Source organism: Ahaetulla prasina, chromosome 4, assembly GCF_028640845.1.
Source record: "Ahaetulla prasina isolate Xishuangbanna chromosome 4, ASM2864084v1, whole genome shotgun sequence".
Taxonomy (NCBI): Eukaryota; Metazoa; Chordata; class Lepidosauria; order Squamata; family Colubridae; genus Ahaetulla; species Ahaetulla prasina.
Window position 1 is genome coordinate 1077132 of NC_080542.1, and position 12069 is coordinate 1089200.

Consider the following 12069-nt stretch of genomic DNA (forward strand, 5'->3'; position numbering starts at 1 on the left):
TTTATTAGAAATGTAGACTTTAATGACTATTGTATTGCCAGTTTATTACATCCTGAGTCAGCCTGCACAGATTCTTAGGGGCTGGAAGAAACCCATGCAGAGATCGGCCCCCTACGGCTTCGAAGACCCCAGCCCGGCTCCTGTGCCCCCCTCGCCCAGGGCCAGCTGCTTCAGGGCCTCGGCTTCAAACCGGAAGGAGTGCCAGCCCTCAGCGGCCGTCAAGTCCACCGCCCCTCGCCGGAAGTAGAAATCGATGGCCGGGCGGTTCCAGTCCAGCACCCCCAGCCTCATTTGGGTGCAGCCTTTCTCCAAGGCAATCTGGGGGCCAAAGAGGAGGGGCTTAGCTCTCTGGGAGCAGAGGAGATCCAGAGGGGGGCCAGAAATTGGGTGGGTGGGCAAATGAGGTTGTGATGTTGTGAGTTGTGATGTTCTAGGGCAGGGGTCTCCAACCTTGGTCCCTTTAAGACTTGTGGCTTTGCTGGCTGAGGGACTCTGGGAGTTGAAGTCCACAAGTCTTAAAGGGACCAAGGTTGGAGACCCCTGGTCTAGGGGTCATAATGATGCCTTTTCTTGATGGATTGATCATCTGATGGAGGGGGTCTCCAAATCTGGCCCCTTTAAGACTCGTGGACTTCCACTCCCAGAATTCCCCAATCAACAGGGCAGGCTGGGGAATTCTGGGAGTGGAAGTCCACCCATCTTCCAGCGGACCAGGTTGAGAAACGTTGGCTTAAGAGAGCAGGGATCTCCCAACTTGGTCCCTTTAAGCCCTGCGGACTTCAACTCCCAGAACTCCCCAGCCAGCAGAGCTGGGAGTTGAATTCTGGGAGTTGAAGTCCACAAGTCTTAAAGGGGCCACGTTTGGAGACTTCCTACTTTAATGATTCCAGCTTTGTGGGGCCAAGCGATATGGAAGCTTGCAAGGACACACAAACACACACACACACAAACACACACTCCCTGGGCGATGCCCCTCCCCATTCGGACTGTCTTCGTTTTTGGCAACTGGCAACCGGGGAGCGACAGTTGTGTTACCTTTGCGATCTCCCTCAAGAGCTTCCTTCCGACTCCTTTCCCTGTCCGAAAAGACACAAACACACCTCAACAACACAACACAATTTGGCAAGAGACCCCAAAGGGGCCCAGGGCAGCTCATGTGGGTCAGCATCAGCGATGGAGGTTAAGGGGGCAGGGCAGAATTTGGCCCCTCTGCCAAACTTTGGACTTTGCCAAACTTTGCCAAACTTTCGACTTACGACACCATTAGAAGTTACAACGAACTCAGAAATGAGTCTTAAAACCAGATATGAATTTCTGACAGCCCCGAGGGGGGGGGGAGTCTTGTGACCACACGTCACACACTTATAACCGTCGTTTATATGGTCGTTTGCAATGTCTCACAGTTTAGCGACCGTATTTTGCGTTTGTTTCTGGTTTTCAACAAAATTGTGGCGTAGGGGACAATGGGTTTGCTTAGCGACGGCAGGGCATAACATAAAACCGTGGCATTTGCTCATCCACCAGCGCAAACGAGGTCATAACATTGGGTCCCTCGCCCATTTCACAGCCGTTACGACTTACGACCAGAATAGGCAGCCTCCATTATGGCCGTAACCCCAAGGACTAAACTGCAAAGATCTGGCAGAGCAATAATGAAGAACTAAACGTTACGTTTCTTTAGTGTCCGTTCCAACTTACGACGACACTGAAAAAAGTGACCGTGTTTCATCCTTACGACCACTGCAGCCTCCGCGTGGTCACATGATCAAAAATTTTTGATGCTTAGCGACGGACTCGTATTTACGACGGTTGTAACATCCCAGGGGTCACGCGAGACCCATTCACGACCTTCTGCCAAGGCTAGTCAACAGAGCAACTCTGGCAAGAGAGGTCGTAAAACGGGACAAAACTCGCTTAATGACCGTCCCGCATAGCAACAGAAATACTGGGACTCAATGGTGGTAGAAAGCTGTTATTTGAGCTTTTAAACTGCCTGCACACCTGTGTAGATGAAGGCAGGCACCCATTTACAAAAAAACCCTAGAATTCCTTTCCCGTTTGGCCGGGCTCCTGCCCCGACCCTCCTCACCCCAAACAAGCTACGCACCCCGAAATTCTGGCATCACGTACAGGTCTTCCGTGTAGACGTTCCTGCCTTTCCAGGTGCTGTAGGTAAAGTAATAGAGGCCATAACCTATGACGGTGTGGCCTGGAGGGAAGAGAGAGGAGAAAAAATAGAATTTTAATTTGTTTTGAAAGCTCCCACCTCTCCCAGGGGCAGAATTAGGATCTTCGCCCATTTCTGGACAGCCTAGTTCAACCATATCGGGTGCTTTCTTTTGGGCCGCCCCGTCCGCTGAGACCACCGGCCCCAAACTTGCCCCAAACTGCCCACTTCAAAGCAGCGCCTCTCCCTTAGCAGACTAACAAGAGTTGGACGGGACCCTTGGAGGTCTTCTAGTCCAACCCCTTGCTCAAGCAGGAGACCCTGTAGCATTCTAGACCAATGTCTCTCCGATCTCTTCTTAAAAGCCTCCAGTAATGAAGCACCCACAATTTCTGGTGGCAAGCAGTTCCACTGGTTAAATGTCAGGAAATTTCTCCTTAGTTCTAAGTTGCTTCTCTCCTCGATTAGTTTCCATCCATCCATCCACCCATCCAAAGTTATGATGTCCACTTATAGCCACCGGACTTCAATCCACACCTAAGATCCTGGCCGGGCATCTGGTGGGACCTCCCCCCACCCCCAGGCCTCGGTGGTCAATTCAGGCCATTCTGGACATACCCGCCTTACTGGGTCATCTGATCTGCTTAGGTCTGGAGGACTTTGAAGTTCTGTGGACTTCAACTCCCAGAATTCCCCAACCAGCACTTTAAGAAGCATGGACTTGTGGGAATTGAAATTCAAAGTTACTGAGGTTAACAAACCCCAACCTCCCCAGTGGGGTTCAACCCCCCCCCCTCCGGATATTAAGGGGACCCCTCCTCACCCTCTTTGCTCCGGCATTCAGGGGGCAGCTCAGCCACCACACATTTGTAGAAGGGGTCTTGACCGAAGCCATCTTCGCACAGCCCTGCTCAGGCCCAGGGGAAGAAAAGTTAATTTAGAAAGGGGAGGGGGGAACCCCATGAAGACAAACCCCACCCCCCAAAAGGGACGCCGGACCTCCTGAAAGGGAAAATATTTGTGGATAAAAGCAGGCTCTATTTATCTAGTTATCCTTTCTGAATAACTGAATAGCAAGGGTGGAAGGGCCCTTCGAGGTCTTCTAGCCCAACCCCCTGCTCAAGCAGGAAACCTTTTCCTTTGATGAATATAGGCAGCGCCCGACTTAGGACCCCAACTGAGCCCAAAAATTTATGTTGCTAAGCAGGACATGGGTTAAGCAGCGAGTTTTCCCCCATTTTACAACCTTTCCGGTCCTACGTCACTTTTTGCAATGCCCTTGTAAGTTTGAATGGTCACTAAATGAATCGTTGTAAGTCCAGGATTAACTCTTAACTCTGAGGTGGGGACCCCTTGTTCTTTGTGGCTGTCAGTCATTCAAGGTCATCCAGACAGGACACCCCCTCCCCTAATTAACAGAGGAAGCCCACCGCTCTGGCCTCACCTTCCTCCGTGATCTCGACCTGCTGAGAGAGGTTTTCAAAGGCTGCCAATTCCTGGGAGGGGGCAAAAGAGAGAAGACCCCCTTCAGGAGACCAAAGGGGCTCTGCAGGCTGGCCTGTCCCATGGGGGGGGGGGCAATGCGCCCCCTCCCCTCAGGAGACAGCAGGGGCAGACCCAGCCTTATTCCTTTCATTGGGATTCGTGCAGGTCGCCCCCGTGGGCGAGGGTCTCCTCTAGCAGACCCCAGACGTGGGGACGTCAACTTTGAGGGGTGGGGGAGGGGAGAACTCTGGAAGCGGCTCCCATGGTTGGGGGGGGCAGGGGGGGCAGAGCTGGCTCAGGAGCTGGAGCCCCGAAGTCCGACTGCGGAGCAAGAGCTGTGGAGAGGCGCCCGCGGGGTTCCCGTGGGGTCAAGGCAAGCAGGCGGGTGGGTGGGTGAGGAAGCAAGGACCCCCACTTTAAGAGGGCCCCCCCCATGCTTGCAAAGCTGCCCCTTTCTTTAAGACCCCTTCCCTTCTTGCAAAACTCCTCCCCTTTAACAGCCCCTCCCACTTGCAAAACTCACACTTTAAGACCCCCTTCCGCTTGCAAAGCTCCTCCTCCCTTTAAAAGCCCCTTCCCACTTGAAAACTCAGTTAAGACCCCTTTCCGCTTGCAAAACTCACACTTTAAGACCCCCTTTCCGCTTGCAAAACTCCTTTCTTTAAAAGCCCCTCCTTTAAAAGCCCCTTCCCACTTGCAATACTGCTTTAAGACCCCCTTTCCGCTTGCAAAGCTCCTCCTCCCTTTAAAAGCCCCTTCCCACTTGCAAACTCCTTTCTTTAAGACCCCCTTTCCGCTTGCAAAGCTCCTCCTCCCTTTAACAGCCCCTCCCACTTGCAATACTGCTTTAAGACCCCTTTCCGCTTGCAAAGCTCCCTCCTTTAAAAGCCCTTCCCACTTGCAATACTGCTTTAAGACCCCTTTCCGCTTGCAAAGCTCCCTCCTTTAAAAGCCCTTCCCACTTGCAAAACTCCTTTCTTTTGTCTATTTTCTTCCTCCTCCTTCTTCTATTTTCTTTCCTCCTTCCTCCTCCTTTCTTTAAGACCCCTTCCTTCTTCTGCAGTTTGTGGGGGCATGGAGCCAGGACTGGGACCGGGAGGCATACATTCCTCAGTGTGCGGGAGCAGGTAAGAAGGCCCCGGCTGCTCTGAGGGCGGGCAAGACACAACAAACGGTCACTAAATGAATCGTTGTAAGTCCAGGATTAACTCTTAACTCTGAGGTGGGGACCCCTTATTCTCTGTGGCTGTCAGTCATTCAAGGTCATCCAGACAGGACACCCCCTCCCCTAATAACAGAGGAAGCCCACCGCTCTGGCCTCACCTTCCTCCGTGATCTCGACCTGCTGGGAGAGGTTTTCAAAGGCTGCCAATTCCTGGGAGGGGGCAAAAGAGAGAAGACCCCCTTCAGGAGACCAAAGGGGCTCTGCAGGCTGGCCTGTCCCTTCTTTGGTCTATTTTCTTTCTTTCTTCTTTCTTCTTCTTTTTCTTTCTTTTTTCTTTTTCTTTCCTTTCTTTTGTCTATTTTCTTTCTTTTTTCTATTTTCTTTCCTTTCTTTTGTCTATTTTCTTTCTTTTTTCTTTCTTTCCTCCCTCCCTCCTTTCTTTAAAAGCCCCTTCCCACTTGCAAACTCCTTTCTTTAAGACCCCTTTCCGCTTGCAAAGCTCCCTCCTTTAACAGCCCCTTCCCACTTGCAAAACTCATTTAAGACCCTCCTCTTGCAAAAGTCCCTCCTTTAACAGCCCCTCCCACTTGCAAAACTCCTTTCTTTAAGACCCCCTTTCCGCTTGCAAAGCTCCCTCCTTTAACAGCCCCTTCCCACTTGAAAACTCAGTTAAGACCCCTTTCCGCTTGCAAAACTCACACTTTAAGACCCCCTTCCGCTTGCAAAACTCCTTTCTTTAAAAGCCCCTCCTTTAAAAGCCCCTTCCCACTTGCAATACTGCTTTAAGACCCCCTTTCCGCTTGCAAAGCTCCTCCTCCCTTTAAAAGCCCTTCCCACTTGCAAACTCCTTTCTTTAAGACCCCTTTCCGCTTGCAAAGCTCCTCCTCCCTTTAACAGCCCCTCCCACTTGCAAAACTCCTTTCTTTCTTCCTCCTCCTTCCTGTCTCCCTTCTTTGGTCTATTTTCTTCCTCCCTCCTTTAACAGCCCCTCCCACTTGCAAAACTCCTTTCTTTTGTCTATTTTCTTCCTCCTCCTTCTTCTATTTTCTTTCCTCCTTCCTCCTCCTTTCTTTAAGACCCCTTCCTTCTTCTGCAGTTTGTGGGGGCATGGAGCCAGGACTGGGACCGGGAGGCATACATTCCTCAGTGTGCGGGAGCAGGTAAGAAGGCCCCGGCTGCTCTGAGGGCGGGCAAGACACAACAAACGGTCACTAAATGAATCGTTGTAAGTCCAGGATTAACTCTTAACTCTGAGGTGGGGACCCCTTATTCTCTGTGGCTGTCAGTCATTCAAGGCCATCCGAACAGGACCCCCCCACCCCTAATAACAGAGGAAGCCCACCGCTCTGGCCTCACCTTCCTCCGTGATCTCGACCTGCTGGGAGAGGTTTTCAAAGGCTGCCAATTCCTGGGAGGGGGCAAAAGAGAGAAGACCCCCTTCAGGAGACCAAAGGGGCTCTGCAGGCTGGCCTGTCCCTTCTTTGGTCTATTTTCTTTCTTTCTTCTTTCTTCTTCTTTTTCTTTCTTTTGTCTATTTTCTTTCTTTTGTCTATTTTCTTTCTTCCTCCCTCCTTTAAAAGCCCCTTCCCACTTGCAAAACTCCTTTCTTTTGTCTATCTTTTCTTCCTTTCTTTTGTCTATTTTCTTCCTCCTCCTTTCTTTAAGACCCCTTCAGGAGACCAAAGGGGCTCTGCAGGCTGGCCTGTCCCTTCTTTGGTCTATTTTCTTTCCTCCCTCCTTTAACAGCCCCTCCCACTTGCAAAACTCATTTAAGACCCTCCTCTTGCAAAAGTCCCTCCTTTAACAGCCCCTCCCACTTGCAAAACTCCTTTCTTTAAGACCCCCTTTCCGCTTGCAAAGCTCCCTCCTTTAAAAGCCCCTTCCCACTTGCAAACTCCTTTCTTTAAGACCCCCTTTCCGCTTGCAAAGCTCCCCTCCCACTTGCAAAACTCCTTTCTTTAAGACCCCCTTTCTGCTTGCAAAGCTCCCTCCCTTTAACAGCCCCTTCCCACTTGCAAAACTCATTTAAGACCCTCCTCTTGCAAAAGTCCCTCCCTTTAACAGCCCCTTCCCACTTGCAAAACTCATTTAAGACCCCCTTTCCGCTTGCAAGGCTCCCCCTCTGGAACGAACTACCCCCAGGACTTCGCCAACTCTCGGACCTTAGAACCTTCCGTCGTGAACTTAAAACACACTTATTCAGGTGCGCAGGACTGGATTAGATTTTTTAGCTTTTAAATTTTAAATTTTAAACTTTATACTGATTTTAATTGGTTTTATTATTTTTAGTTCAATTGGCCGGTTAAATATTTCATTTTAAAATTATTTTAAATTCATTGTCTATCTATGTATTTTAATATGGCTGTACACCGCCCTGAGTCCTTCGGGAGAAGGGCGGTCTAGAAATTTGATTAATAAATAAACAGCCCCCTTCCCCACTTGCAAAACTCATTTAAGACCCCTCCCCTCTTGCAAAAGTCCCCCTCCCTTTAACAGCCCCCTCCCCACTTGCAAAACTCCTTTCTTTAAGACCCCACTTTCCAAAGCTCCCCCTCCCTTTGAGGCCCCCTCCCCATTTGCAAAACTGCCCCTTTCTTTAAGACCCCCCCTTTCCGCTTGCAAGGCTCCCCCTCCCCACTTGCAAAACTGCTTTAAGACCCCCCCCCCTTTCTGCTTGCAAAGCTCCCCCTCCCTTTAAAAGCCCCTTCCCCACTTGCAAACTCCTTTCTTTAAGACCCCCTTTCCGCTTGCAAAGCTCCTCCTCCCTTTAACAGCCCCTTCCCACTTGCAAAACTCATTTAAGACCCTCCTCTTGCAAAAGTCCCTCCCTTTAACAGCCCCTCCCACTTGCAAAACTCCTTTCTTTAAGACCCCACTTTCCAAAGCTCCCTCCCTTTAAAAGCCCCTTCCCACTTGCAAACTGCCCTTTCTTTAAGACCCCCTTTCCGCTTGCAAAGCTCCCTCCCTTTAACAGCCCCTCCCACTTGCAAAACTGCTTTAAGACCCCCTTTCTGCTTGCAAAGCTCCCCCTCCCTTTAAAAGCCCCTTCCCCACTTGCAAAACTCCCCCTTTCTTTAAGACCCCCCCTTTGCGCTTGCAAAGCTCCTCCTCCCTTTAACAGCCCCTTCCCACTTGCAAAACTCATTTAAGACCCTCCTCTTGCAAAAGTCCCTCCCTTTAACAGCCCCTCCCACTTGCAAAACTCCCACTTTAAGACCCCCTTTCCGCTTGCAAAGCTCCCTCCCTTTAAAAGCCCCTTCCCACTTGCAAAACTCATTTAAGACCCCCTTTCCGCTTGCAAAGCTCCCTCCCTTTAACAGCCCCTCCCACTTGCAAAACTCATTTAAGACCCCCTTTCCGCTTGCAAAGCTCCCTCCCTTTAACAGCCCCTCCCACTTGCAAAACTCATTTAAGACCCCCTTTCCGCTTGCAAAGCTCCTCCTCCCTTTAACAGCCCCTCCCACTTGCAAAACTCATTTAAGACCCCCTTTCCGCTTGCAAAGCTCCCTCCCTTTAACAGCCCCTCCCACTTGCAAAACTCCTTTCTTTCTTTCCTCCTCCCTTTAACAGCCCCTCCCACTTGCAAACTCCTTTCTTTAAGACCCCCTTTCCGCTTGCAAAGCTCCCTCCCTTTAACAGCCCCTTCCCACTTGCAAAACTCCTTTCTTTAAGACCCCCTTTCCGCTTGCAAAGCTCCCTCCCTTTAACAGCCCCTCCCACTTGCAAAACTCCTTTCTTTAAGACCCCCTTTCTGCTTGCAAAGCTCCCTCCCTTTAACAGCCCCTTCCCACTTGCAAAACTCATTTAAGACCCCCTTTCTGCTTGCAAAGCTCCTCCTCCCTTTAAAAGCCCCTTCCCACTTGCAAAACTCCCACTTAATTCTGGGAGTTGGAGTCCACCTGAAGCCAGCTGGGGAAATCTGGGAGTCAGAGTCCACCTGAAGCCAGCTGGGGAATTCTGGGAGTTGAAGTCCAAGTCCACTCATAGCTGGCTGAGGAATTCTGGGAGTCAGAGTCTACCTGTAATTGGACGAGGAATTCTGGGAGTTGGAGTCCACCTGTAGCTGGCTGAGGAATTCTGGGAGTCAGAGTCCACCTGAAGCCAGCTGGGGAATTCTGGGAGTTGAAGTCCAAGTCCACTCATAGCTGGCTGAGGAATTCTGGGAGTCAGAGTCTACCTGTAATTGGACGAGGAATTCTGGGAGTTGGAGTCCACCTGTAGCTGGCTGAGGAATTCTGGGAGTCAGAGTTCACCTGAAGCCAGCTGGGGAATTCTGGGAGTTGAAGTCCAAGTCCACTCATAGCTGGCTGAGGAATTCTGGGAGTCAGAGTCTACCTGTAATTGGACAAGGAATTCTGGGAGTTGAAGTCCAAGTCCACTCATAGCTGGCTGAGGAATTCTGGGAGTCAGAGTCCACCTGAAGCCAGCTAGGGAATTCTGGGAGTTGAAGTCCAAGTCCACTCATAGCTGGCTGAGGAATTCTGGGAGTCAGAGTCTACCTGTAATTGGACGAGGAATTCTGGGAGTTGGAGTCCACCTGTAGCTGGCTGAGGAATTCTGGGAGTCAGAGTTCACCTGAAGCCAGCTGGGGAATTCTGGGAGTTGAAGTCCAAGTCCACTCATAGCTGGCTGAGGAATTCTGGGAGTCAGAGTCTACCTGTAATTGGACAAGGAATTCTGGGAGTTGGAGTCCACCTGTAGCTGGCTGAGGAATTCTGGGAGTCAGAGTCCACCTGAAGCCAGCTGGGGAATTCTGGGAGTCAGAGTCCATTCATAGCTGGCTGAGGAATTCTGGGAGTCAGAGTCTACCTGTAATTGGACGAGGAATTCTGGGAGTTGGAGTCCACCTGTAGCTGGCTGGGGAATTCTGGGAGTCAGAGTCCATTCATAGCTGGCTGAGGAATTCTGGGAGTCAGAGTCCATTCATAGCTGGCTGAGGAATTCTGGGAGTCAGAGTCTACCTGTAATTGGACGAGGAATTCTGGGAGTTGGAGTTCACCTGTAGCTGGCTGGGGAATTCTGGGAGTCAGAGTCCACCTGTAGCTGGCTGAGGAATTCTGGGAGTCAGAGTCCATTCATAGCTGGCTGAGGAATTCTGGGAGTCAGAGTCTACCTGTAATTGGACGAGGAATTCTGGGAGTTGGAGTTCACCTGTAGCTGGCTGGGGAATTCTGGGAGTCAGAGTCCACCTGTAGCTGGCTGAGGAATTCTGGGAGTCAGAGTCCATTCATAGCTGGCTGAGGAATTCTGGGAGTCAGAGTCTACCTGTAATTGGACGAGGAATTCTGGGAGTTGGAGTCCACCTGTAGCTGGCTGGGGAATTCTGGGAGTCAGAGTCCATTCATAGCTGGCTGAGGAATTCTGGGAGTCAGAGTCCATTCATAGCTGGCTGAGGAATTCTGGGAGTCAGAGTCTACCTGTAATTGGACGAGGAATTCTGGGAGTTGGAGTTCACCTGTAGCTGGCTGGGGAATTCTGGGAGTCAGAGTCCATTCATAGGTGGCTGAGGAATTCTGGGAGTCAGAGTCCACCTGAAGCCAGCTGGGGAATTCTGGGAGTTGAAGTCCAAGTCCACTCATAGCTGGCTGAGGAATTCTGGGAGTCAGAGTCTACCTGTAATTGGACGAGGAATTCTGGGAGTCGGAGTCCACCTTTAGCTGGCTGAGGAATTCTGGGAGTCGGAGTCCATCTGTAGCTGGCTGAGGAATTCTGGGAGTTGGAGTCCACCTGTAGCTGGCTGAGGAATTCTGGGAGTCGGAGTCTACCTGTAATTGGACAAGGAATTCTGGGAGTCAGAGTCCATTCATAGCTGGTTGGGGAATTCTGGGAGTTGGAGTCCACCTGAAGCCAGCTGGGGAATTCTGGGAGTCAGAGTTCACCTGAAGCCAGCTGGGGAATTCTGGGAGTTGGAGTCCACCTGTAATTGGACGAGGAATTCTGGGAGTCAGAGTCCACCTGTAGCTGGCTGAGGAATTCTGGGAGTCAGAGTCCACCTGTAATTGGACAAGGAATTCTGGGAGTCAGAGTCCACCTGTAATTGGACGAGGAATTCTGGGAGTCAGAGTCACCTGTAATTGGACAAGGAATTCTGGGAGTCAGAGTCCATTCATAGCTGGCTGAGGAATTCTGGGAGTTGAAGTCCAAGTCCACTCATAGCTGGCTGAGGAATTCTGGGAGTTGGAGTCCACCTGTAGCTGGCTGAGGAATTCTGGGAGTCGGAGTCTACCTGTAATTGGACAAGGAATTCTGGGAGTTGGAGTTCACCTGTAGCTGGTTGGGGAATTCTGGGAGTCAGAGTCTACCTGTAATTGGCTGAGGAATTCTGGGAGTTGGAGTCCACCTGTAGCTGGCTGAGGAATTCTGGGAGTCAGAGTCTACCTGTAATTGGACGAGGAATTCTGGGAGTCAGAGTCCATTCATAGCTGGCTGAGGAATTCTGGGAGTCAGAGTCCATTCATAGCTGGCTGAGGAATTCTGGGAGTCAGAGTCCACCTGTAGCTGGCTGGGGAATTCTGGGAGTCGGAGTCCACCTTTAGCTGGCTGAGGAATTCTGGGAGTCGGAGTCCATCTGTAGCTGGCTGAGGAATTCTGGGAGTTGGAGTCCACCTGTAGCTGGCTGAGGAATTCTGGGAGTCGGAGTCTACCTGTAATTGGACGAGGAATTCTGGGAGTCAGAGTCTACCTGTAATTGGACGAGGAATTCTGGGAGTCAGAGTCCATTCATAGCTGGCTGAGGAATTCTGGGAGTCGGAGTCTACCTGTAATTTTATCAGGTGGTCCAGCTGGGCTCCCTCTGAAGACCCTTCCCTGTTTCTATATTGTTTCATTTAGTTAATGACTTTATTCTCTTTACCTTATTAATTTATGGTTTTATTATAATTTATTACTATTATATTTAATGCTTTTATTTATTTATTTTGTTTGGCTTTATTTCATTTATTGTTTTCCCATTTATTAAGTTTTTTAGCATTTTATTCTATTTCACATTTATACGGCCGCCCATGAGAAGCGACTCTGAGCCACTTACAGCAAATACACAAAGAAACAATAAATGTGAGAGTTTCGCTTCCTCTTCTGGTCTTTCTCGGCTCTTTAATTCCAGAGAATGAAAGAGAGTTGTGGCAGGTTGTGGGTCCGTGTGGTGTGTAAGTGTGTGATGGTTGCGCACTGGGCTGGTATGGCTGGAGGCAATACTGCCAGCAGGCTCTCATCTTGGCAAGGCCCCTCCGCGGCGCAGGTCCTTCCCTGCCAC

At 50.5% G+C, this 12069-nt stretch overlaps 1 protein-coding gene across 1 annotated transcript; it reads right to left on the minus strand.

Annotated features, from left to right (window-relative positions):
- Positions 1-11644, minus strand: LOC131196878 (thialysine N-epsilon-acetyltransferase-like). Its single transcript, XM_058180305.1, has 7 exons — positions 11576-11644; positions 6174-6225; positions 4976-5056; positions 2991-3074; positions 2108-2209; positions 1036-1076; positions 1-318 (listed from the first exon to the last, which is right to left on the minus strand). Exons 1-7 carry the CDS (start codon positions 11642-11644, stop codon positions 112-114), a joined length of 636 nt encoding a protein of 211 aa, XP_058036288.1. The 3' UTR covers positions 1-111.
- Between the last annotated feature and the right edge of the window lie 425 nt (positions 11645-12069).

Bases quoted from the DNA above. Each gene is read 5' to 3' on its own strand.
- LOC131196878 (XM_058180305.1), bottom strand. From the start codon at position 11,644: ATGAAACAATATAGAAACAGGGAAGGGTCTTCAGAGGGAGCCCAGCTG. The intron at 1,077-2,107 runs GTGCGTAGCTTG...CTTTTCGGACAG, and splicing joins CGTGATGCCAGAATTTCGGG to GGAAAGGAGTCGGAAGGAAG. The intron at 319-1,035 runs GTAACACAACTG...TTTGGCCCCCAG, and splicing joins TCTTGAGGGAGATCGCAAAG to ATTGCCTTGGAGAAAGGCTG.